Source organism: Ophidiomyces ophidiicola (assembly GCF_022830035.1).
Source record: "Ophidiomyces ophidiicola strain CBS 122913 chromosome Unknown scaffold_41, whole genome shotgun sequence".
Classification (NCBI taxonomy): domain Eukaryota; kingdom Fungi; phylum Ascomycota; class Eurotiomycetes; order Onygenales; family Onygenaceae; genus Ophidiomyces; species Ophidiomyces ophidiicola.
The window spans coordinates 64,999-91,084 of NW_026054681.1; the positions used below are offsets into that span (position 1 = coordinate 64,999).

Below are 26,086 nucleotides of genomic sequence, written 5' to 3' on the forward strand. Positions count from 1 at the left end.
AGAATTCAATGATGTCATGCCGACGACGATGTGGGCCCTGATTCGGATAAGACTCACAAACAGGACAAACATGCGCGCCGCGCCGCTAGCCGTATCGGGCGAGTCATAACAAACGCGTGCGCGTGTGCCTGCCCACTTCCTTCCGAAGCGGGCAACCACAACAGCGCCTGCTGCCTCGCCCGACCCGTCCCGTGACTGCCCGCTCGTCCTCGACAAGATTTCCTGTTCCGTCCTCCATCCTCACCACCGTCTTCATCGTCGCCGTTGAGTCTCAACCCGTCCGTTCGCCCGCTGTCATTCTCCCATCCCACACACGCTGTCCCGCCGCCGCTATCTTATCTCCTCGGCATCGCGACGCGCCCGCATCGGCCCAACCGCGCGCGTCGAGTCTCGCAACAACAGCCATCCTAGATCTGCTGCACGATTTGTTTCAACCCGTCGTCCCCGTTTCAACCAAACAACGCGCGCGCTTATTCTCGCCTGGCGCCCACTCCCGGCCAATTTGCCTCACTGCTCGTTCAAAACATCAAGGGCGATTGGGCATTATTATTGCAACGTGTGTTTGCCCTTGTGGCACGTCTCGACGTTGGCGCGAATGGAGGAAATCATCGACCCCGGTTCCTTTAATATATAACTCCTGCGCTCTCTCCATCTCACCTTTGCTCTACCGCATGCTTTCTCCTCACCTGCCGTGTTTCCGTCAAATTCACCCTGGCACTCCAGAAGGTTAGCAAGAATTCAGGAGGATACACGCTTCTCATTCCCACGCCTTCGCCACTGAACTATCTGTTTCTTGTCTCTTAGAGACGCACCCTGCGATAGGGGATCGATTTGTAACAGAACGACGGTAGCGAACTTTCCTTCCACGATCAGCGCAACTTTCCCTCTCAAGCTGGCGGAGCCAACAATGGTGGCTTCGTTCTCGCCGCACCGTGACGCGGGCGGGACTCTTCATTTCCCCTCACCATCTAGCCTTCACCATACCCACACAAACTCTGCCCTCAACGAGCTTCGTCGCTCTCTATCTAGATCCCCTTCAAAGGGAGCCGATTTTCGAATCCTATCCCCATCAAGACTACATTCCTCTCCCGCAAAACCCGGCCAGTTTTTCTCCTCTCTTTCGCAATCCAAACGAGGATCTTCTCCAGGGAATCTGCTTTTCGTTTCATCAACAACTTCTCCACCTGTCGCAAGTCCTCTGTCCCCAAGCGCGAGAATCCATCGGCCGGGACTCCGACGCTACGGTAACCTGTCATCGTCGTCAAGATTAAGAACGATGCCCCTAAGCCCTGCAAAACGAGCCCTAACCGAATCGCGCGACAATGGTAATGCGGGGTCATTCCAAGCCGTAAAGGAAGACTCCGACAACAAACCGGCGGGGCCCGCGATAGCTATGGATTCCTGCACTTCCTACGAAAATCCTAACAACGTGATTGTTGCTGAAGACTTCGATGACAAGACTGTGCCAAAACTTGCTCCCTCGCGGATAGAAAAACGCCGCAGCGGCAACTTTGGTGCCCTTAGCCCTTTAAAACGGACCGACGGCTTTATGAATCTAGATCAAGCAAGTTGTGGGAGCCCGGTGCCCAAACGAAGGAGTCTTCATGGCGCTAATTTCGGTTCTGAATTTGACGTTTTCGAACATGCTGCCAATACGCCAGATATCATTTCCAATGAAGCAAAGGAACACGAGTCAACTGGGTCATTGTTCCCACAATCCCCTTCCCTATTCTCCACCGTTCCCAAAAGGTCCTCATCATTGAGGAAGTCCACCCTCCAACAACGTCAGAATGATAGACAGTTGTTCCGCAAAGGCAATGTTGATCAAAGCCCAGAAGTCTCGACTCCAGCAGCCCTCCGCAACAACGCCTCCGGGGTGCGAGATAACGGTATCTTTTCCCCTTTGAAGCGTGATAGTTTTACGCCTTCAGGCAGTATTTTTACAAACACATCAACTCCAGCCCCTGTCCAATTTACAGGATTCGCGCAGCCAACCCTCAGTGCCCATCCCCTCTCAAGAACCATAACTCAGTCGTCGTCAGACTCAAGTCTTGCTGATGATTCTCCAACCCATGCCCCAGGACCCGCAAGGCCTCTGAGCCCGCGGCCAATACTAAATTTTTCCAAATCACTGCCGGCTGGATCTTCAAAGCCCCTTGTTTCAAGCCGGTTACAACACGAAGAGTCAAATGGCTCCGAAGCTTCATTCGCAACGCCCGAAAGCTATAGATTTGTCAAACCTCTTCCTGCTGCATTTTTTTCTACTGGCTTGATTTCGAAGAAAAATCGAAATGCGGCAGATGTTCTCAACCCACCTCTTGGCGGCAAAAATATGCCTGACACTCCTTGCAAACGGGCTTCGTTTATACCCACTCGCAAACCCTTTTCCCAGTCCTTTGATAGCGATAAGTTCCCATTTGGTCCTTCCAGCTCACCTTGGACACCTACAAACACTTCTGTTATTACTAGCAAGCCCCGGGCACCTAAGGGTATGGGAATTTTTGGCCGAAATTTTATAAAACCTCCGCCTTCCCGACGAGGGAGCTTTGTCAGTATTGATGGCGAGGACGACTCTCAATATCGATCTCCTTCCGCAGGCAACGACACTCAAAATGCAATGGACTCTGACTTACCTCCAACTCCAACAAAGCAAACCTTTGGATCTTCCGCGTCTCAATTTTCTCTTTCGCAAACCCAGCTAAACACCAGCAATACTCCGGGATCAATGTTTGAAAATGGTGGCGTTGGTCCTTGCTGTAAGTACTCTTAGCTAAGCTTATATTGTTTTGACAAGATACTAATGTACTACCTATAGCAAGCCCACTCCATCACAAATCGATTGACCATATGTCACCGCATACCCCTCAGGAGCATATATTACCCCCTGATCCGAGTGGTCTATCTATTTCCGCATTCAGCGACCATAGGCCCGGCTTAGACTCATCGTTGAACTTTCCTGCTACTCCAACCGGCCCACGAGAGTCCTTTCCACAACTTGGGAAGCGATCGACTTTGTCACTCAATAACTATAGCTCACCAGATGTCGACTCGTGCTTGACTTCACGGTTTGATAAGGTTGAATTGATAGGAACTGGAGAATTCTCCCAGGTTTATTGCGTCACTGAGCGCCAATCCATGGCCACATTTCAAGCTACTGTGCCAGGATCGTCTAAGAAACTTACTTCCCCTCTCCATCTATGGGCTGTGAAGAAATCGAAACAGCCATTCACAGGCATCAAAGATCGGGAAAGACGATGCATGGAGGTGGTCATACTAAAAGCACTGACAAACTCAGACCATGTTATTTCCTTTGTTGACAGCTGGGAAAATAATAACTACCTTTACATTCAAACAGAGTTCTGTGAAGAGGGGAGTCTTGATGTTTTTCTCTCGCAAGTTGGACTGAAAGCAAGGCTTGATGATTTTCGAATTTGGAAAATCTTACTTGAACTATCCCACGTAGGCAATCAAATTCCCCCGAAAATTGCTATTGGACTAATCTTTTTCTATAGGGCCTAAAATGTGTCCATGATTCAGGTTTCATTCACTTGGACTTGAAGCCAGCCAATATTTTAATCACATTTGAAGGCGTTTTAAAAATAGCAGACTTTGGCATGGCAGCTTGCTGGCCAGCTGCTGATGGCATCGAAGGCGAGGGCGACAGAGAATACATCGGACCCGAAATTCTTCAGGGACGCTACGATAAACCCGCCGATATCTTCGCTCTTGGTTTGATCATGTTCGAAATCGCTGGCAATGTTGAATTACCTGACAATGGCTTGTCATGGCAAAAACTTCGAAATGGCGATATCAGCGATGTTCCAAGCTTGACCTGGAGCTCCGAAACAAGCATTCCTCGCGATGCAACCGGAAATCCGTTATCAAGTAGTTGTTCCTTCGAAGATAGCTTTTCTCTTGAGGAGCCGTTGACACTCGACATGCTTTCAGGAGAACAACATGTTCCACAAGTGAAGCCACACTTGGTTTCCGTCCGGAGTGGCGAACTTTCCGATCCTCCAGACTTCATGATTGATCCTAATAACGTTGGAGCCCTCGACAAAATCGTCCGATGGATGATATCTCCTGATCCAGCCGATCGGCCTGTAGCTGCCCAAGTCATTCAATCGTTCGGCGTTCAATGGACTGAACGGCGACGGCGCGCTGGGGCCACTATTTACGAAGGTAACTGGGGCCCAGCGGACGAAGTTCTTGTCGAGGATGCCGAAATGATCGATGTTTAATTATCAACTTGATTCTCTTGAGAATAATCTTTGCACAGAGCTTTGCAACCTAAAATTAGCGGGAAGGCGTTATTGAGATACTTCAGTTGTGCATTTGAATGGATACCTTTGTGGGCTTATTTCTTGGGATGTTTTGCGCAATTTTCAGAAATGGGCCTAGCATTTGCTTGTTAGCATGGAAAACAGCACATGTTCAGCAACAACTTACATTATTTTATTGCGTTTTAGTTGCCCGCATACTACATTTTCACAAAGCACGCAGGGCTCTCTTTTGCATTTCATTGCAATGTACTGGTTTTCTATGATGAGATCCCTTCTCCATTATTGCTGCATTTAATTGATGGTTTGTTCAGGGATGCTAAGGAGCCAAGGTCGCTTTTTTGATCTTGGGGGTGATTGCTCTGTTGATGCCTTGAATTGCATATTTACATTTTATTCCAGCATTATGCAGGCTGTGTTTCTACTTGCAACTGTATCACTATGTTCATATTTTACCCATGCTTGGCTGCTTTGATTTTTGCTGTATTAGATTGCTGCAATTCCTACTGTATATTATATTAACGGATAGACGACCTAATGAGTGCTTTTGAATTTTAAGTGATGTTTCGATTCACCTCAATGGGAGTGGTTATATGCGACACTGGACGTCTTCACTCGCCGTAGTTACAATAAGGTTCCAACAACACCAAGGTCACGTGGAGTTAGTTTGAGTTAACCAACTCCAACTAGCCCAGCACCCAAAGCCTACCATTTTGGCTTCATTAATCCATGAGCCTGTGCAAACATCATATACTGCCGTTTTTCGTGTCTCTTTTTGGCATAGAAGTCAACAGGAAATACAGAGGCCAGTGGTGGAGTCTAGGTAACTAACTCTTGGCCTTCTTCCCAAGGTCTTTAAGCCGGCATTACTAGTTAGTTAACTTCGTCCTCATTAAGACGGGGAGCTCAGTTATCTCCCTTGCTATGATGCTTCAAGAATGACGATAATGCCTCCACATTCACGGTTATCTTCTATAAACATCTATTCTCCTCTTCTTAAACATCCTTCTCAATTGATAGCTGATTGTGACCCTTATCCCGAACATTGAACTTAAAATACATTCACAATGGACGCTAGGAGATACGTATCCGATTCACTTCTACACCTCACAGGCGCATCGGACCTTACCGTGATTGACTTCATCCTTGCCACTGCCACCTCCGCAAAAACATCTACCTCTTTAAGAGAGAAACTTGAGGCGTTTTTAGATGCTGATGCTGTGGGCATAGAATCGTTTTCGTCGGAGTTGTGGGCTCGATTTGGGACGAAATCGGAAATTAATACCGCCCAACGATCAAAGACAGCCGAGAATGGTACAAAGAAAAGGTATCGGCTAGTGGAAATGGGAGATGACTTGGCAGATGAACCACAATTGGCGCCAGCAGACGTGGAGAAGTCAAGGTCGAGACGCAAGGAAAGACGCGGCCGTGACGATGATTCACACAGCAACAAGGAAGAAAATAGGAAAAGAGATCATGATGGAGAATCATCTGAACGTCGCCATTTGAAAAAATTACGCCGAATTGATGATAGAGACTTCGATGACCGTTGGGGTGATGAAGAGATACCGGATGAAGAACCGCCCGACGTGGACGTGGCTGAGCAGCAGGGCTCGCCGGCGCGACAAAATGAAGTGATGACGACACATCCCACTTCCGATGGTGACGAAGAAACGAAGCGAGAGAAGTCGAGGAAACGGGACCTCAGAGAGCGCGACGAATTTGCAAAACGCCTTGCGAAAAAAGATGAAGAAAAATCTAAAAAATTTGTCGAGGACCGTTCCTCTACAAAGAATAGTGACGTGGCGCGACGACGTGCTTTAGCCGAAGATGCAACTGCAAGAGACGCCGCAATGCCCGATCTGCGACTACGTTCACGACAGGAATATCTTAAAAAGCGAGAAACGGAAAGACTGGCGTTACTACGCAAACAGGTCGCCGAGGAGACGGCTGAACTGAAGGAGAATCCGCATTTAACCAGGCGTGAAAAGGAGGAATTCGCGAAGAATCGAGAAGTTCTTCGACTCGCGGAAGAGAGGCTACGTATAGATGACCATCGTGACGGCTATATGTTACCAGAGGACTATATCACTGAAAAGGGCAAAATAGATCGGAAGCGAAAGGAAGAGGCACTCTACAAACGGTATGTCGACAGAGATGAACGTGGACAAGAGCGATTCATCACCGAACATGAAGAATGGGAAAACGAGCAGACAGCAAAAGCCAAAGCTCAAATTAGTAGGGCAGAATTTGTTGATGAAGGGGACTATGAGTATGTGTTTGACGATGCTCAAAAAATCAATTTTATAATGGATTCGAAACTTGAGGGAGACCGCAAGCCGTTAACAAAAGAACAACAGCTTCTAGCACATCAAATAGACGAGGCTGAAAAGAAGGCGGCGTCGATCGATGAGACTCGCAAAAGCCTTCCCATCTATCAATTCCGGAGTGAATTGTTACAGGCTGTAGCCGATCATCAGATCATTATCATAGTCGGAGAAACGGGAAGTGGAAAAACAACACAAATTCCACAATATCTTCATGAAGCGGGATATACGAAAGGTGGTCTGAAAGTTGGCTGCACACAACCCCGTCGAGTCGCAGCCATGAGTGTTGCCGCGCGTGTCGCCGAAGAAATGGGCGTGAAAGTTGGGAACGAGGTTGGTTACGCTATTCGTTTCGAAGATGCTACCAGTGATAAGACGCTGCTGAAATATATGACTGATGGCATGCTTCTACGAGAACTTTTGACAGAGCCTGACCTGGGTCAATACTCTGCATTAATGATTGATGAAGCCCACGAGAGAACTGTTCCAACTGACATTGCATGTGGCCTACTCAAAGATATTGCAAAAGCAAGGCCAGATCTCAAATTATTGATTTCTTCTGCAACTATTGATGCGCAAAAATTCCAAAAATATTTCGACGATGCTCCAATTTTCAACATTCCTGGACGGCGATATCCTGTTGATATTCACTACACATCCCAACCAGAGGCTAATTATCTTGCAGCGGCTATTACCACAGTCTTTCAAATCCATATCACTCAGGGGAAAGGCGACATTTTAGTGTTCTTAACTGGCCAAGAGGAAATAGAGGCCGCAGAGCAGAACCTTCAGGAAACTGCAAGAAAACTGGGTGGGAAAATCCCTGAAATGGTCATATGCCCAATCTATGCAAATTTACCTTCAGAACTCCAAACCAAGATATTCGAGCCTACTCCCCCTGGTGCAAGGAAGGTTGTCTTAGCAACGAACATTGCCGAAACTAGTTTGACTATTGATGGAATTGTATATGTCATCGATCCTGGCTTCGTTAAGGAGAATGTATTTAATCCCCGCACAGGCATGGAGAGTTTGGTTGTCACTCCATGCTCTCGTGCTTCTGCTGGCCAGAGAGCTGGTCGAGCTGGTCGTGTTGGACCTGGCAAGTGTTTTCGGCTGTACACAAAATGGGCGTACCATAACGAACTGGAAGCAAACACCACTCCAGAAATCCAGCGCACCAATCTTAGCAGTGTTGTATTGACATTAAAATCCCTTGGGATCGATGATCTATTAGATTTTGATTTCATGGACCCTCCCCCCGCCGAAACACTGATACGGGCTCTTGAGCAACTCTATGCACTTGGAGCACTCAATGATCATGGAGAGCTTACCAAGGTTGGACGGCAAATGGCAGAATTCCCCACAGATCCAATGCTAGCTAAATCAATTCTTGCCGCCGACAAATATGGATGTGTTGAAGAGGTTCTTTCAATCATTGCCATGGTTGGCGAAGCAAGTGCCCTATTTTATAGGCCCAAGGACAAGAAGATACACGCCGATAGCGCCCGTGCTCGTTTCACCATTAAGGATGGAGGAGATCATCTCTCGCTCCTGAACATATGGAACCAATGGGTTGATTCTGATTTTAGTTATGTCTGGGCAAGAGAGAACTTCCTCCAGCAACGAAGTCTAACTCGGGCCCGTGATGTACGAGATCAACTTGCTAAATTATGCGATCGTGTTGAAGTCACAGTCAGCACTACTGGTGCTAACAATTTGATGCCAATTCAAAAAGCGATCACCGCAGGCTTTTTTCCCAACGCAGCGCGGCTTCAGAGGGGTGGCGACAGCTACCGGACGGTTAAGAACGGCCAAACTGTCTACCTGCACCCGTCAAGTACTTTGTTTGACGTTAATCCCAAGTGGGTGATCTATCATGAATTAGTGTTAACAAGCAAAGAATACATGCGGAGCAATATGCCTTTACAGGCAGAGTGGTTGGTTGAAGTGGCACCGCACTATCACAAACAAAAAGACCTCGAAACTTTAGGACTAGACAAAAAGGTTTCCAAGGGCAAAGGCGCTGCCGGCGAGAAGAGCAAAATGTGATGATGTACTATGTAGTTATGTATGTAACTAAACGGACTGATACCCACTCTCGATTTGCATTGAACCAATATCGATTCAATACCAAACTAAAACCCCGTCTTTCTCGCGCCTTATGTCATATCTAGGCTCACCTAGTGTTGAGCAGGAGTCAGGTGACTTGTCAGGTGACCAGGTCTCTGAAGGAGGAACCAGAGAACCATAGATTCGCCACCTCCTCCTCTCAACCATGGTACTGATTTCATTATCTTTGTCTATTGGGCTGGCAGAGATTTGCTAGGGGTTTTTCATATGTTTTTTCTGTAGCCTTGATTATAGCATGTTTGTCTATAAGTATTCATGTCTTGTTTGTTAGAAGCAAGATCAGACACAATATTATAGATGCTCAGTCACATGATCATCACATGCTTCTGTGTCATCTGATAGTTATGAGCCCAGACTCTTTCAAGAATTTGATTGTTATCTAAAGATATGTTCAAGATACTTTATTTCACTCTTGTTACCCATACAAATAGAGATTACTATTAAGTATCTTGAGATCATACATTGAACCCTCTATTTAAGCTTAAATCTTAATTGTGGAGTTTGTGAAGATCTAATGCATCTATATATTTACTGATCTAAGTCTACAGAAAATCATAATCTAGAGTCAATGTCTCACTTCAATAATTAATTAAAAATGAATGAATTGTCTAGAAGAGTTGTTATGCTGAATAGTTCTAATAATTGAGAAGAATGAATTGAAGACATTAAGTATTTAGTAAATCTTTACTGATTGTGACTGTATGTCAATCTGACAAAAGAAATGCATTCTGAACTTTGAAAATCTGTTATAGAGAATTTTCTTCCTTCTGAGAAAATCAAAGAAATCACAACTTCTGTGGATATGAAACATGCAAGAAATATGCAAAGAAATTGAAACAGAACTTAAAAGAAGAGAGTCTTAGTGATGCAAGAGCTACAGAAGACAATAAGAGACTGTGTAGATCTGTCTCTGAGAATTCTTACAATAAGTAAATTAAATGATGTAGAAGTTACTGCAAAAGAACATCTGAAAGCTTTATATGCTAGAAATGTGATGAATGCTTCTCAATTGAAAGCTAGACTAGTAGAGAAATTCAAAACTCTTGAAGAAGAGTCAAAGAATTATGTAATTGAAGCATATTTACTGAACTATAAAGAAGCATTGAATCAGACAATCATGTATGATATGTGCAAATATATTCACAAATCTTTTGTCTCAAAACAATTTCTGAGAGCTATCTCTTCAAATTATAGAGAGTTCTTCTATACATATCTATCTAAGCTTCTAACTGAGAAGAATTTGAATTGAGAACATGAGCTGAATATTTATAGACATATTCAGATATTTTGACAGTTGTTAAAGAAAGATACTGAGCCAGATCAAAGTAATAAGCCATCAGCATATTCCACTGAAAGAATTGTTTAAAATAAGCTGTCAGAGAAGAATAATGAAAGTATGAACTCTGCATATCTTTGTGAAGAGCAATATGATTGGGTGTACTGTTCATATTTTAATTCACTTGTTCAACCAATGAACTGGAAACCAGATTCAAAAATTGATAATAAGGTCAAGAAAGCATTGAAGAATCCAGTGAACAAAAGAAAATTAAAGAAAAAGATTGCAAATTGGAAGAAATTGAAGAATTTGAATACTACTGAAGAAGTTAGTGCTTCAGATGATGCAACAGATGATGATGCTAACAAAGCTGTTGTCAAGACATTTTCTAATCTGACTATCTTTGCTTCTGTAATGGTTTTTAACTCCACTAACATGAGCAATAAATATGAACTCTATTCATTATGGAACAGTTTCATATTAGATGAAGATGCAGATGCACATATTTGCAATGATTTTACAAGATTTCAAAACTACTGAGACACTGATTCTTTAGATATTGTGCTCATTGGAAATACTCATTGTAAAATTCATGAATATGATGATGTTGAAGTTTATATTCAAACATCAGCAGATGCTGACAAGATATTACTAAAGAATGTTCTCTATGTTTCTGACTTTCATATAAATCTAGTAGCACATGGATTGCTGCATGCAAAGAATTGTTATTTGAATGACAAGTCTCTTACAGTTTACTATGTCAGCACAAGAGATATCTTGTTCAATTTGACTGTTAAAGAGAGAAAAATGATTGTTGAATACAGATCTATTAATGTTGCAACAGACAGTATAACAAGAAGTGTTTTTACTGTCTTATTGAGTAGAAATTTGATTAAAAAACTGTTGATGATGTTGACCTTCAGTTTGCTAGAAACCATGAATATTTAACATCTGAGACTTAATCATCTGGACAGAAAGTCTCTGGCACATCTTCTGAAGATGTCTACTGATGTGAAATTTAAAAAGATCTCTTGAAATTCTCTAATGATGGAGTGCAGATCTTGTGCTCTTTTGAAAGCAAAGTAAATTATACACAGAATGCTGTTGGAAAGATCTACATGTCTGTTCATGAAGATGTCTGTTGATTTCATACAGTTTGCTTCAGATTATAATGAAGATAGATGGATGATTCACTTATATTGTGATTATATTCATCTGCACTACATGAAAATGATGCAGCAAAAATTTAAAAGTTTGACATGTACAGCAAAAATGATAAGAGTAATTCTCAATTTATATCAATTAACTATCTTAACTATTTGAATTGATGGAGAGATCTCTATGCAGTCAGAACTGACAGTGTTGACTTGAACATATGATATAGTTGTTCAATGTTTGACACTCTACACATCAGCTCAAAATGGAGCTGCAGAACATATGAAAGCTTTAATAATGACAGCAGCACATACAATGTGAATTGAAGCCAACTTATCTGAGAATTTGTGGCCAGAATACATCAAGACTGCAGCATATATTTTAAACAGAATTCTGATTAAAGATCTTGATTGAAACACTTTTCTTGAATTCTTAGAGAAATATCTTCAAACTGCAACTTCTTTAACTGAAATTAGACATATAAGAGTTTTTGGCTGTAGAGCATATTCTTTAATTAAGAATGCATGATACAGAAGAAATCAGAAGCTGACTTCTAGAGTGAAAGTTGAATATTTTATTAAATACAAATCAATAAATATTTTTTGCATTTGAATTTCAGTATGATGAAAGGTTATATTAACTAGAGACATTATATTCAACAAAGATACACTATTTGATTTTAATGAGATTAGCAGCAAACTTTTATTACAGAAGAGCTTCATTGTGCCAGATATAATATTTTTTGTTGAAGTAAGTGATATTAACAAGATGAGCTTGAGCAAGCATGACAGTGAAGATGAAGACTCTGAGAAGAATACATCATGTGAAAGTCACAAGACTGTTAATCAGTTAATAAGATTGATGGAAACAATGACTAAGACACTAACTGATCAATCAGAAAAGACATGTGCATTGTTAATATTAGAGTCTACATCAGAGCTGTTAGCTTCAGACATCTACATTCAATCTCTTCTGAATGATTCAACAATGCCATTAACTGAAATAGAGACACTGAATCAACTTTCATTGACAGCCAATCATTCTGCTGTGAAAGCTATGAAGATGATGAGTGGTGTTGTAGTTGAGCTGTCTGAAGATATAACATTCACTACATTTTCTGTCACTAGCTCTATAAAGATGATGAGCACAAATGACAGACAATTAATAGTCAATCATTCTGCTGCAGAGATGATGAGCACTAATGATGAGATTTCAACAGTCAATTGTTTTGCCATGAAAGTGATGAATGACTCAGTCAGAGTGAGCTTGAACAAGCAATCTTCATCTTCTAGGCAAAGTGCTAGAATAAGGCATCAAAACACAGATTGAATTGACAGATGAACAGCTTATACAGTAATTCTGCAGTAAATAGCACAATTGAATTCATTTTATAGAGACTATTTAACAGCTTTTACAATTATGAATTCTAGACTTCACAGAGAGAATCTTCTGAAGTCTCTGAAGCATTATTTTTCTATGTTACAACATCCACATGCTGATGGATTTAAGACTGCCATGAATGTGAAAATGGAGAAGCTATGAATGAAGAAATGCTTTGAAGAAGTAGAGAGCTCAGAAGAAATATGTTCAATCTCTTTAATGTGAATTTATACATACAAATTTGATGTTAACAGTTTTTTGGAACATTATAAGACAAGACTCATTTTTTGCAGAGATCTGAATATTAATAATAAACATAACATCTACATCACTACACTCACTGTGCAGATATTTCATCTTTTAATGACTATAACAGCTTATTTTGAAATAAAGATCTTCCAGATTGATGCTGTTAATGTGTTCATTAATGCTTCATTTGATAAATCTGTTTATTGCAGACTGACAGAGAGTTACAGTAAGAAAAGAAATGTTTGAAAGATTCTATGTGTCTTATATAATCATTCTGAATCTTCACAACTTTAATATGAAGATCTCACTTCAACACTCTGAGAACTAAAATTCTGTCAGATTTGTGAAGAATCATGTCTATTTATTGATAAGAATATTATTATCTTCTTTTATGTGAATGACATAGTATTTTTATATCACAGAAAGAATGTTGGAACATTTAAGCAGTTATTGAAGAATCTATGAGTGTGTTATGAGCTTTGAGAAATTGAAGAGCTAGAGTGATTTCTAGATATCTGTGTCTTATACAATAGAAATGCTCAGAAGCTTTGACTGTGCCAGAATAGTTATATTGAGAAGATCACTAATAAGTTCAATCTTATGAGATTGAAGTCATCACATACATCAATGGTAACTGCAGATATAGCTTCTTATATGAAGGTGCAAGATAAGCAATGAATATATGTCTACTAACAGAAGATTGATTCAGCTCTCTATACTGCTATTATAATGTGATCTGATATTTTGTTTGCTACTGCAAAATTAAGTGAGGCTTTGATTAATTCAGAATCAGAACATCATACAACAATTGAGAGAGTTATCTCATATGCTTTTTCAATGAAGTACTATGCTCTTGAATTTCATGCTGATGACAGATTGAATACCCAGAGAGAGAATAATAATACTAATGTCATTAACACTCATTTAATAATCATCAGTGATTCTTTTTTTGCAGATGATTTGAGCTCAAGACACTTCTTTCAGAGCTCTGTATTTAAGCTCTTTGAAGATTTGATTGATTAAAAATTCTTCAGACAAAAGACTGTTACAATGTCTTCAATGAAAGCTGAGCTTTTAGCACTATTCTATATGACAAAAGAAATCATGTGGTGGAAACACTTATTTAAGAATATTATGTTGAAATTAGAAAGAGATTTTGATATTTTATGTGATAATTTACAAATGATATGATTACTGATTTCAGTAGCTCTGCAACTAATTATCAAGCTTCATTACATTAATATTCATCATCACTGATTATGACAAGCAGTTACTAATAAGAAATTGAATATTAGCTGAATTGAAAGTGATAATATGTCTGCAGATGACTTAACAAAGACATTGTCTAGACAGAAATTTAAAAAATTTATTAAGCAACTGAAGCTTATGAATATTGATTATTTAATAGAGAAGAATTCACTGTCTATGCCACTGTCAAAGCTATGAAGATGTGTTGAGCAGAAGTCAGATGATTTATTAGATAATCAGATCTCTAAAAAAGAAACTGAAGAACTATAGATTTGTCATCTTCTTCTCTTGATCATGATACTGATTTCATTATCTTTGTCTATTGGACTGATGAAGGTTTGCTAGGGGTTTTTCATATGTTTTTCTCATAGCCTCAGTTATAGCATGTTCATCTATAAGTATCCATGTCTCATTCATTAGGAGCAAGACCAGATGCAATATTATAGATGCTCAGTCACATGATCATCATGTGCTCCTGTGTCGTCCGATACCTAGCAGGTTATAGTTTGCCCAAAAATGCAAAATGAAAGACCTGGTATACATTCGACTGGGCATCAAATTGTCCAGTACGAAAATGCACTTAGATCTGAAGATATGACTACTAAAAATGAAGGTCATACGTCATAGTAGACCTATTTTATGGGGAATACTAAACCCGTTGATTGGCTTCTCAACGTCTGGAGACACTGATAGCCGTGATATTGCAATCTACGGTCTCCTGACTTTGGACATTTCTGCCTCTCTCCAAGTCCACGGTAATAAGCCGATCCCCGTGACCTGTGAATAAGCAAACCAATCACATGTTGGATGACTCATCTCACGTGCGGGATTAGAAAATCAATAATCCGAGGCTTTTGATTGGCTTACCGGCTGATTACCTCGGTTCGGCGACAGTGTCGTCGTTGCTCCAGCTTCCGGTGGTGTGAAAATGCGCCGTCCACGGGCTGTCAGTTACTATTAACTATTGATTAACTCACTCCTGGCAGTTTCGTTGGCCTCTCTGTTTTCTGGCCTTTCGATCTTGTCCACCCACATCTTTTGAACAAAGTGCAAGCCCCATAGATTCAAACCACCCCTGAGGTACGCGCCTTACGACCCTAGTCCAAGATGTCCAAGTCATTCTCACCCGCCGAGGTCGCTGAACACAAAACTGCCGACAAGGGCATGTACATCATTGTTGACACTGGCGTGTATGATATTACCAACTTCATCGAAGAGCACCCCGGCGGCGCAAAAATCTTGAAACGTGTTGCCGGCAAAGATGCGTCGAAACAGTTCTGGAAGGTGTGTCATTCCTTTCAACGCGCCATGAGGCTATCGGCTGCTAATGAAGCTACTTTGACAGTATCATAATGAATCGGTACTGAAAAAGTACGGCGCCAAATTGAAAATCGGAGACGTCAAGGAAGCTGCGAAATTATAAGATCGAGGGAGAATACCATATCTAGGCGATAGTAAAGCCTTGGATAATAAGATACCGCTGACTGACAGCCTAATGGCCCGGATCGGCCTTGCGCATGGTGGTAGCTTTTGGCTTTTGGTGTCTGACTCGAAGCCCGACACCGGAAATGGGCATACTTGCGAGTGTTTGAGAGAACTTTTTTGAGTGTACGTCTTGGTTGTTTTAGAAGTTTGTCGATGTGGGCATGGTGTATATATACTCTCAAATAGAATCATAAACCCTCTTTGCATTTCTTCATTATACTCTGTGCCACACAACGTCGTTGTGAGAGCATGATTTCGCGCATGTCTAAGGTGGCCAGCCTTGCGTAGGTATGACTCGACAATGGCTGCGTTGATGTCACCCCAGTCGGAGACCAGAATTAGTATCGGATAAGGCTGGCAATCCCCATTCTTTAAAAAGGCCTCCAGAAAGCGCGAAATGGCCTCAAAACAAAGGTTCTAGAGAAACCTTAAGCCTCCATCAAACTTTACTGACAATGTCCTCATCACCCTATCGTACAATTCGCGCACAGTACACAGATACCACCATCACGGTCTACCAGGCATACTCGTCCGCCATCGCATCGCCCGCCCTCCTCGCTGGAAAGTTTGTCCCGCCATTTAAACGTTCGCGGATGACCTGGATCAAGCCGTCGTTTCTCTGGATGGCCTACCGCTCGGGCTGGGCGTCCAAACCCGGCCAAGAGCGTATCCTCGCTATTGAAATCTCGCGCTCGGGCTTCGAGTGGGCGCTATGCAACAGTTTCATCAACCACAACAGCCCCGATAAATCGCTCTGTCACGAGCTTGAGCGCAAAAAGCACGAGAGCTGTGTGCGTATCCAGTGGGATCCAGAACGGGATTTTGCGTTCAGACCGCTGCCGTTTAGATCCATTCAAGTTGGGCTGGGCGAGAAGGCAGTGGATCGATATGTGGATGAATGGATTGTGTCAATTCGCGATGTTACAGACCTAATGGTCACTATGGGGCAGCTTGTCCATGCGGGGAAGATCGACGAGGCGCGGGATCTATTGCCAGTCGAAAAAATCTATCCTTTAGATGAAGAAATCGCGAAGGCTGCAGGACTGTCATGATGGGATTTGCGCCTTTTTTGAAATAATTAATATAGAAGCCCGCAGCCGAGAGATTTAGAAAAATGGCTCTCCATCAAAGTGGAAGAATACCCCTCTTGAAAAAAAGATTCTCATTTTGACGCCTGCACATAAACCCCAATATTTGTAGATAGAACGGGCACCCCCGCAGGATGTCCAGGTCAGAAAGAGTGATAATTTACAAACAGACAAAAAGAATAGAAAAAACACCGTGGTGAGTAATCCAGTTAGCCAGTCGTTGCCGGCCCAAAAGAAAGTCAAGAAAAGAAACCAGAAAATGCAATGCCAGGAAGAAAGATTCCGCCATGAGAAGTAATGAAATTAAGCGAGAGATATGTCGCAAAGAAAGGTCAAAAGAAATTACAACGATTTTCAAATTCCCCAGAAATGCTAAAACCCCAAGATATGATGGCTGCCCCGGATAAAACGAGATGAAAGCGTGCATGGTTCCTGCAACATCTTTATACCCAAGCCAGGCAGATGAGAAACGAATTAAAAGAAAAAAAAAGGGAGGGTATTCAAACGAGAGGAAAAGAACATTGAACAAAAGAAGTCCGTCCATTAGAATCCTTTGAACGGGTCATCATTTCGAGAAAAGATATCGCTTGCATCATCAGATCGGGTGAAATCAGTATCTGGACTCTGCGGGTAAAGTCCAGGATCTCTTTTTCCACCGTGTCTGTTGCGAAACCCTCGTCTGCGAGACGCCACGCTGCCGTCGACAAACGCCTCCATCCTCACGGTGCCAATGGCATCGAAGAAATTCGTCGCTCCTGTACCAGTCGCCCCGCTGGCTTCCGACATTCGACGACTAATGCTACTCTGGCCGCTGTGAAGCCCACTCGGGCCAATGGATGAGGGGGAATGAAGCTCGGACGACCCAGCGGTGGTCGCGCTGTAGGTCGACGGGGCGGGTGCGTGGCTGGAAAAGGTTCGAAGAGCAGCAGGCACGGGCCGGGGCGCCGTGTTACTCCTTTTCCTGGTGTGAGACGCAAATCTCGGGACAAATGGAGGATCAGCTGCATCACAGACGGGTTCGTCCCCCCGATCCTCGATGTGCGGGAGTTCTGGTACCGCAGCGGGCTGCGGAGTGAATGACCGCTTCGACTTGCTGCTTGAGCGAGTTTTGCCCTTGGCTACCCTGATGGAATCTCTAATCGGATTTCGACGAAGAGATGCGGTGGGTTGGCGTTGGGCATATTCTTCCTGTGGGATGGGTGGTAGTGCGGCGAGATCGTTTAAAGCCATAGAAGAATGGCTGAGAAAAGACAAGGCAGTCAACCAAATGCAGTGAAGTTCGAGGGTCATTGCAGTGAACTTCAAGGCTCTTTGAGGCGTTAAAATCAAGATCGAACGGCGGAAGTGGTTCTGCGGGCTGGCTCCCTTGGGCATTGGATTTTCATCCTTGACATCGAGAACAGACTGAATGATTACTGTTTGAGAAATCAGCAAATAAATCGGGATGTCAAATCGGGGACACACGAGTAAGAACCAGATACTCACATTTTCTGCCACTCTTACCCAGCAAAGCCGGGCCACTTGTGGGCTGCTTGCTGCTCCACATGATCGCTCGCTCATACGGCGCCAGCCATACCCATCTCTTATGCCTAACACCAGTATTCGCAGCCACAGCTTCATCCGCATTCTTTCCTATCTCCCAGCCGTCTTTCGAAGTTTCCGTCATCCCAAACGACTTTCTTCTGCGAACGTACTTCCACATCCAGCCGCCTACCATTGTCTGCGCAATGGCATCAACCACACTTGTTGGCTGTACCGTCGTTGCAGTGGAATCTTTTCGAGAGTGAGATAGAGCCTTGGAGGGAGGCATATGGTTGTTTGCGGGCCGTTGAGCATTTCGCTTGTTGCGAGGTGCTGTTATTTCGTCAAGAGGCATTGGCGGATATAACGGGCTATCTGGAGCCATGGACGAGGTCGAAAGTGCTGGAGATTGATGTCCATTTAGCTGCTTGCGCACCACCGCTGCTGAACGTGATTTTCGGAGAAAACCGTCTCCCATGCGCCCCGACAAGCTACCATTACCGTACGGTGTGGGGCTCTGTGCACCATCACTACCACCTCTCGGCTTGCGAGAGCTGAATCGTGTCGGTACAGGGAATGGCGGAGGCGCCGGATTCTGTGGACTGGCGCTGCTGGTGCTCGGACTGCGAGGACGGTATGATTGATGCATTGCTGTGGAGCTAAAAATCATTGCAGCACGTCGCATATCTGGCTCCTTGGCTCCAGAAATCTGTTTGAGCTGAGCTCTCATCGCCCGCCTCGAATGCGACTTATTTTGCGGGCCTGAAGGTTGCTGTTCTTGTCCATTGGCCCTGTATTGCTTTGGAGAGCACTGCCCACCCATCTCTGCATCTGAATCATGATCCAGGATAGAAGGCATCTCTTTTGAGACCAATCTCCCGGACTTTAAAGTATAAGAGGCCATAGGGCGGCGCAAAAACTCATCATCGCCGAACAAATCTTGCCCTTTTCGTTGGGTGCCGTCGTCACTCACGTCGTCAAAGCCAGCAAATAGGCTACTGGATCTAAATGGCCGACGAATATCTGACTGCTCGTCCTCGGTAAGCGGCCCGTTATCATTGTTGCCGGGGTAAATATGATAGGTCTCCCCATGTTGTTGCTTGGCAGCTTTGATAGGGCCGTCAACTGGTGGTGGATGACGGAGTTTTCTTTTTGGAGACTTAGGAGGGGGACAATACGGAGTCATTGGTAGATCACAAGGCGCATCAGCCACCTCAGAGTCAAAAGGCTTGTCCGGCATGGCCGACGGCAGTAGGGCGGCGGCTGCATTTATGACACGCTTGTCGACGCGAATCTCCTCCGTTTGCATCGCCGACGAGCACGTATTCTGGAGCAGGAGGACTTCGGTCTGAGATGCAGCGCTCCTGGTGGCTGGGGGCAAGACTACACTGTTGCGCGGCGATGGCGGGCTCGATCCAGGAGGATGAACAGCAATCATGGGGATAGGCATCTGTAAACGAGTTTCCGTGTCTTTCGGAGACTCTGCAGTGTCTGTTTGAGTTCCAGAGGAAATCATCTCTCGCGTACTTACAGGTCCGTTATCATTGTGTTGCAAGCCCGTCACGTTGTTTAATAATTCGTCCGTTGTTTGACACGGAGAAGATACCATGGCAACAGGAACGGTGAGGGTGCCACAGTCAACAGTAAGGTTGGCCTCTTCTGCTTTTGTGACGTTCAGCCTCGATTTATCCGTCTGGTCGACTGCAACATCAGCCAGAGTCGATTGTATGCCGCGCGATTCGAAAACGGGGCCTGGTTGTTGTTCGGGTATCGATTTTGGGGACGGCGGCGGAGTGTACTGGATGCCCATGTCCTTATATTCGAATTTACCTTGGTTGGATATCGTTACTGCGTCACTCTCATCAAATATACCATTGGCTACCAAAGGTTTTTGCTCATGGCCATCAAACGACAGCCCCAAAATCTTTCGAGCCTTTAGGTCTAGTGGGTGCGATTGGTTTGGTACGCAATTTTCCTCTGGTAAGGTATCACGCGATTCAGGACGTTCGTCGTCAGTGTAGGTCGACATGTCCTCTTCTTCCTCGTCGAATGCCAGTTCATCCGCAAGGTTCAGAGCGGCGGACTTGGTCATGTTGCCATTGGTTTGGCTCATGATAGAGTAGCGAAAATTATGCACATCCCTATCATTGCCCATACTGGGAGTGCTCGTTCTGCATCTTTCAGCGACGCTCGATCGAATACTGGTAGCATCACTCGCACCAGTATTGGCTCTATCTCGCCTATACCCATCGTCATTCGCTGTATTATTATTTTCGTTGAATGCTTCCGCCGCCGCAATCTCGTTAAGAACCAGCTTCAGCCGTCCTTCAGTGACGTGGACCTTCCTCTCTAGGGTTCGACGCTCGTCGTCCCAATGTTGTTTATCTTGATCCCAAGCCGCCTGAGTTTGTTCGATCTGCTCTGCTTGGGTTCGCAGCTTCTTTTGCGATATGTCAAGCCTTTTTCGAACATCTGAAATATTTTCGAGTGCTTCGTCGCGCTCATTCGCCAGCTCGGTGATGGCCGAATTCGAGCCGCCTTCAAGCAGCTGTAGCTGTCGTTTGAGGGATCGAGTCTCTTGCGAATTTTTGGATATCGTCTCCTGAAGCGATTCAGCTTCGGACCTTGCACTTTCCAACGACGATTCAAGAGTGTCTATCTCCTTCGTTTTAGCGTCTAAGTCACGGCGCAACGACAAAATTTCCGCCACGAGCGACGCGTGTAGAGTGGGCGTAAACCTGCGCGGATCCAGTGGTGAGATAGACTCGTCGTTCGCCAGATGGACCTTGTGCCGCGATTCGACATCGCGGCGGGGGTTTGCAGAGAATGGAAGCGGGGACGAGGCTGGGCCGGACGATGAATCTCGTCGCTGCGTCGAATGCCGCGAGCCAGATGCAGGAGGGGTTTTATAGAACAAATTAGGCGGGCTGGGCGGCTCCTGCGTGAGGTAGCCACGCTCAGTCTCCCAATCGGTGGCCATAGCTCACACCCAGCACATCCTCCGGTTGTTTGTATCGATGAAAACCTCAACCACCACGAGTCGAGGTTAGAAGGGCATATAGCTTAATGTCTCGTTCGCCGACGGCGCGTCGATCGAGGCTAGGTACGTCTGCGAGGAAGGACAGAGGGGGGGCAGGTGGCTGTGCTTCGTCGAGAAGAGGGGCGTCTGGATTCGGCGTGAAAAGAGCGGATCTAAGAGTGATGGAAGAGATATCCAGCGACTGTCTGGTTGCGGGAAGAAGAGCACAGCCCCCGGTGATTGCGAGTGACAGGGCACAATCTTATTCTTAGATGACTGTCAAACCACGACGCACAGCAAATTAGCATTATTGTGGTTCAATGCGCAGCAGAGAGGGCAAACAGGATGCGAACGAAATCACCAGGCGTTTCGAGGCATTGAGCAACAGGAAGATGTGTGACCAACGGCGCCACTCCGCGGCCGTTTAACCAGAACAGCTTCGAGACGCAGGAAGGCCGGGCAGGCAAGGGGGAATGAGCTTGGGGGGCAATAACACGGGCCGGTTATACATGTCGCAAGCAGGGGGGGCAGGGTACAGGAGGATTATTTCCTCGGTGAGAGCACATACGTACGGAGGACACACACACCCAGCAGCTGTCTGTGCATTTCAGGGTAGTGGACAGCAGCACGGCGGGCGTTGATTCAGCCCATCAGGGCGGATTGGCAACACGGCCAGCCAGAGGGGACAAGAGCTTCAACGGCGCGATCCAACGGGGGTTGCAGCGGGCTGAAGCAGAAACACCACTCACACGCGCGCGTAGCAGTAGCAGCAGCAACAGCAGCAGTAGTAGTAGTCGCAGACCAGGACGGGCAGCCGAACTAATAACATTATTAGTATTAGCATTCTCCATCGTCGCGGTGCAGCTGCCCACCCAGCGCAGCGTAATTTTCCGGGCGTGCTCTCAGGGGCGGTAATGTAACGCACATACGCCCATACATACAAGCCGATACCGACGATCCCGTCCTGGGCGGCTGGCGGTGGGGTGAGGAAACGTTAGCGCATGCAGCGCTGGTACCGCGCAACAGCAAACGTTTAGTCAACCCCCGTGGAGTCCCGTCGCGCTATTACGGCCGGCGTGGGTTCAATCCGCTCTCGCAGTTGAAGTGCATGTTTTAGCGGCCCCGAACGAGCGGGAGACGCGGTGCTGCTGCGTCTTTGTGGGCTGGGACCCGCGATGTTTGGCCGGCGGCCAGCGTCTGACCGGGCGTGCGATGGATGCTCTGCTCGCGCCTCGACATAACCGACCGCCAGGAGGACTATAGAGAGCTGCCATCCTAGCCAGGCCTTGCAACTGAACCGAGGCGTTCGTGCTGGTGTAATTTACTGCGGCATACCACCTTCCCCAATCCTACAGTACCAGCGATACGCGAGTCGAGCGTGATGGGCCCTTAGCATGCGAGCCAATTCCGGGACCACGCTGGGGCACTGGCGCGCGTGGATGACGCCAAAATAGCAGTAATATTGCCAGGACCGCCCGTCTCGCAGGCGGGTTGGGCTTCAAAGCCTTGTCTTGCGCCGTCGCTGTGGCGAACCAACGCTTCGCATCTGCAGTGGGGCATCACACCCCCCGTTTCCACCCGGAGAAAACACGCAGCCAGGGCGCTGGCTGGCCGTTGGGGGGACCGTTGCAGTCAACCAGAAAGGAGAAAAGGAAAAGAAAAAAAAAACAAAACAGCAAAACCTTGCTAGGGGGTGGCCGCAGTCTGGCCACATGCACGCGCTCCCTTAAGAATAATGAGGAGGCGGTTTTGGATCTCCATTCCTTAGTTAGCCAGCACGGGTGGCAGCGGCTGATGCCCGCCCGCTATGCTGTGGTGGTGGTGGTGGAAAAGGGCGAAACAGCTGGACGGCAACCTTGCCAGCTCGGTTCCATGGTTCTTCCCGGCTTGGGCCAGAGCCTCGACGGCGATGGCCTCCACCGGATCCAAAAGCACATGCCCCAAGCCGCAAGCGTCAGGTCCGTTCCGCTTGGCACAGAGCTGCTGGGCGTCGCGGCGAGAGGACGGACTACTACTACTAGAGTAGAGTACAGAAGGGTGATCGATCATATCTGCGATCCTCTCGCGCCGGAGCAAGAACGTGTGGCAGCGCCGCGTCTGGCTCCCAGGGCTTGTTGTTTTGTATTATTATGGGTCTTGTCCAGTTTTCGATGGCTGATCTTGGTATCTTAGGGGTGAGACATGGGACGATCGCCGTCGCCCGCAGCTGCAGGTTCATCTCGGACGCACACCCGGCCGGTGTGCCTTATGTATGGACAAGGGAACGACCGCGGCCGCTCCAGATGGCCCACCAGAGAGCATGCCAACCTTCTGGGGTATCCTGTTTCAAAAAGTGATCGCTTGCTCACACCACCAGGCAGGATCGCGTCTTGATCTCCCCGACCAAGAGCCGGCGGATCGCGGATAAGAAGAGAGCATCCTGCTTAGCTCTTCCACCAGACAGGACCGCCACGCCAGGAAGCGGTATGCTGCGCCCATCTCCGGCCTAACTATGCCGCCAGTTCGGTCTGATCCTCCCTCCAAAAGCACTGTCCATCGAGGGGGAATGTGCCGCAGCTGTTGGCGAGGCCATGTCGCACGTCTGCTGAGGGAGCTCCATGCTGATAACCAAACAAGCGGTTTCCTGCCTTGCATTTCCCCCCCGCAAAGGATGCTCCGAAGAGCAGATCCCCAGTTCCATGCGAACTTTGCTTCTCCCTATGTTCTGGGTTGGGCTGGTTGATCCGCACCAGGTGTGCTGTGCCGTCGAGCTTTCAAAAGGCCGCGGGAGATAATGACATCCCTCTCTATACTCCGTTCTCCGTACGTCACAATAATCAGCTCGTTCGGCTGGCTTCGTTCTCGCCCCTCCAATGAATGCCACCCGTGGTCTCCGGCCCTCCATTTTCCCCTCCGTCCGGCGCCCAGGCCAGACCGTGATGTCACGATGCTAGCCTGGGGGGACCCTGCATTGGTAGGAATCGAGTCTAGTCAGGCGAACCGGTGTCTCTGATGGTATTTCGTGCGGCCGGACATCATGAAAGCAACGTGCGGGGTGGATGAAGAAGAGCCTCCGTACGTGCCTGGCTCGCCCGTTGATGATGATTAATGCCCATCCACGGCAACGACGTCGATGATTTCTAAGCGGCGACGGAGCCCCAGAGCGGAACTACCCGCCCTACATCGGGATATCCGACCCGCGGAGCTCGATGGGATCGCGGGAGGATGTCTGCTAGTTAGTTAACTACTACCAAACAGCACAGGAGGTTAACCCTTTTGGTTGAAAAATACAAACCATAACTAGGAATCTCAGAGCAAATACCACCTCGCCACCCCGAGTCAGTTTGGCGTGAGATCCTACCAGCATGACAGATCCCAAGGTACCCCGCCCCAACCCACAAAGCTCGTCTCCCTTCGTTGCCAACAAGACCTTTGGTTGTTCGGAGTCCAGGCAGTACAAAAGAGAAATCCACCCAGGTTACCATCGTTATTAACTACTTTCTTCTCAGCAGGAGACATCGATCTACAACCAAGCGGATCAAGACGGCCGTTTTCGCCGCCAGACCTCTTCGTTCCGTTCCACCATTTCCCGCTCTCCTTCGGCCGAATTCCCGCCTGAGAAAGACCGCTACGTGCTCTACATCACCACCAGCTGCCCCTGGGCACATCGCACTAATATCGTACGAAGCCTCAAGGGCCTAGAGCCCTTCATCCAGCTTGTCGTCCTTGATCCACGCCTCAGCCCCGAAGGATGGATGTTTTCCGGCGAGTTTGGCTCGGCCACAGAAGATCCGGTATACGGCTTCCGTTACTTGAAGGAATTGTACCTGAAAGCGGATCCGGGGTATGCTGCGAAATACACCGTACCAGTGCTCTGGGACAAGAAGAAGGAGACGATAGTCAATAATGAGAGTAGTGAGATCATCCGCATGATGTATACTGAATTTGATGACCTGCTTCCAGAGCAACTGCGCGAAATTAATAAGCCCAATGGAGGCTTGTATCCGGAGAAGCTACGGAATGAAATTGACGAGATGAACGAATGGATTTACCAGACGGTGAACAACGGCGTCTACAAGACGGGCTTTGCCACTACGCAAGAGGCGTACGACGAGAATGTCTACCCCTTGTTCGCCTCGCTCGACCGCCTCGAAAGGCACCTGGGCGAGCCCGGACACGGGCCATATCTGTTTGGAGAGCATATCACGGATGCAGATGTTCGCTTGTATCCGACCATCGTCCGGTTCGACGTCTCCTACCATCACACCTTTAAATGTAATCTGCGGATGATCCGCCACGACTACCCGCGTATCGATCGGTGGCTGAGGACCCTGTACTGGGACGAGTCGGCGAGGACGAATGGCGGCGCCTTTGGGAAAACAACGGATTTCATCGCGGTGAGTCATGGAACTCTCCTTCACCCTCTACTCGCACTCCCCCTTCCCCGCATCTTGCCCTGGAGCTTCGGTATCAAGGACTGGGTATACGAATGCATAGAGCATATGTCGCAGAGAAGCGGACTAATCTGCATTCAGTTCAAAACTGGGTACTTGCAATCGCACAATAGGCGGCTGGGAATTCCCTTCACTATCTTGCCTGCAGGACCGATGCCGCACATCCTCCCACGCATTGACAAAGCGTAGGCTCGTGCGGTGAACAGAACATCTTCATCTTCCTTGCAAGGAAGGGCTTCATGCTCTAAAGAAGAAGAAGAAAAATGAAAAAGCAAAAATGAGGAGCATTATTTTTTTCACTCAGGGGCATTCCTGGCGCTTCAAAGTGTATCTGCAGGTATGATCGTTGGTAAAATTGTAGCTAGGGAGCAACACGAAATTGCAATTCATTCCCCGTATATAGTTATAGCACCAAATTCCAGGCTGATGATAATAATATTCTCTGTCACCACCGGCCCGTTGACCATATGTAGTTGATTGTGTGGTCTACACCCC

The 26,086-nt window shown here is 46.3% G+C and overlaps 6 protein-coding genes across 6 annotated transcripts; 5 read left to right on the plus strand and 1 right to left on the minus strand.

Moving 5' to 3' along the window:
- Positions 1 to 1,276: 1,276 nt before the first annotated feature.
- On the plus strand, positions 1,277 to 4,241 carry SWE1 (mitosis inhibitor protein kinase swe1; the record flags this gene model as incomplete). The annotated part of the gene is made up of 3 exons (XM_049255408.1): positions 1,277 to 2,756; positions 2,816 to 3,459; positions 3,513 to 4,241. 3 exons carry the CDS (start codon positions 1,277 to 1,279, stop codon positions 4,239 to 4,241), a joined length of 2,853 nt encoding a protein of 950 aa, XP_049105625.1.
- Positions 4,242 to 5,347: 1,106 nt separating this feature from the next.
- LOZ57_006390 (uncharacterized protein) lies at positions 5,348 to 8,656 on the plus strand (the record flags this gene model as incomplete). Its single annotated transcript, XM_049255409.1, has 1 exon — positions 5,348 to 8,656. One exon carries the CDS (start codon positions 5,348 to 5,350, stop codon positions 8,654 to 8,656), a length of 3,309 nt encoding a protein of 1,102 aa, XP_049105626.1.
- A 6,496-nt stretch (positions 8,657 to 15,152) lies between these two features.
- LOZ57_006391 (uncharacterized protein) lies at positions 15,153 to 15,468 on the plus strand (the record flags this gene model as incomplete). The annotated part of the gene is made up of 2 exons (XM_049255410.1): positions 15,153 to 15,329; positions 15,391 to 15,468. 2 exons carry the CDS (start codon positions 15,153 to 15,155, stop codon positions 15,466 to 15,468), a joined length of 255 nt encoding a protein of 84 aa, XP_049105627.1.
- A 517-nt stretch (positions 15,469 to 15,985) lies between these two features.
- LOZ57_006392 (uncharacterized protein) lies at positions 15,986 to 16,582 on the plus strand (the record flags this gene model as incomplete). Its single annotated transcript, XM_049255411.1, has 1 exon — positions 15,986 to 16,582. One exon carries the CDS (start codon positions 15,986 to 15,988, stop codon positions 16,580 to 16,582), a length of 597 nt encoding a protein of 198 aa, XP_049105628.1.
- A 579-nt stretch (positions 16,583 to 17,161) lies between these two features.
- LOZ57_006393 (uncharacterized protein) lies at positions 17,162 to 21,119 on the minus strand (the record flags this gene model as incomplete). The annotated part of the gene is made up of 2 exons (XM_049255412.1): positions 17,162 to 18,033; positions 18,104 to 21,119. 2 exons carry the CDS (start codon positions 21,117 to 21,119, stop codon positions 17,162 to 17,164), a joined length of 3,888 nt encoding a protein of 1,295 aa, XP_049105629.1.
- Positions 21,120 to 24,502: 3,383 nt separating this feature from the next.
- Positions 24,503 to 25,780, plus strand: LOZ57_006394 (uncharacterized protein; the record flags this gene model as incomplete). The annotated part of the gene is made up of 2 exons (XM_049255413.1): positions 24,503 to 24,517; positions 24,647 to 25,780. The coding sequence occupies 2 exons, from the start codon at positions 24,503 to 24,505 to the stop codon at positions 25,778 to 25,780; spliced, it is 1,149 nt and encodes a 382-aa protein (XP_049105630.1).
- Between the last annotated feature and the right edge of the window lie 306 nt (positions 25,781 to 26,086).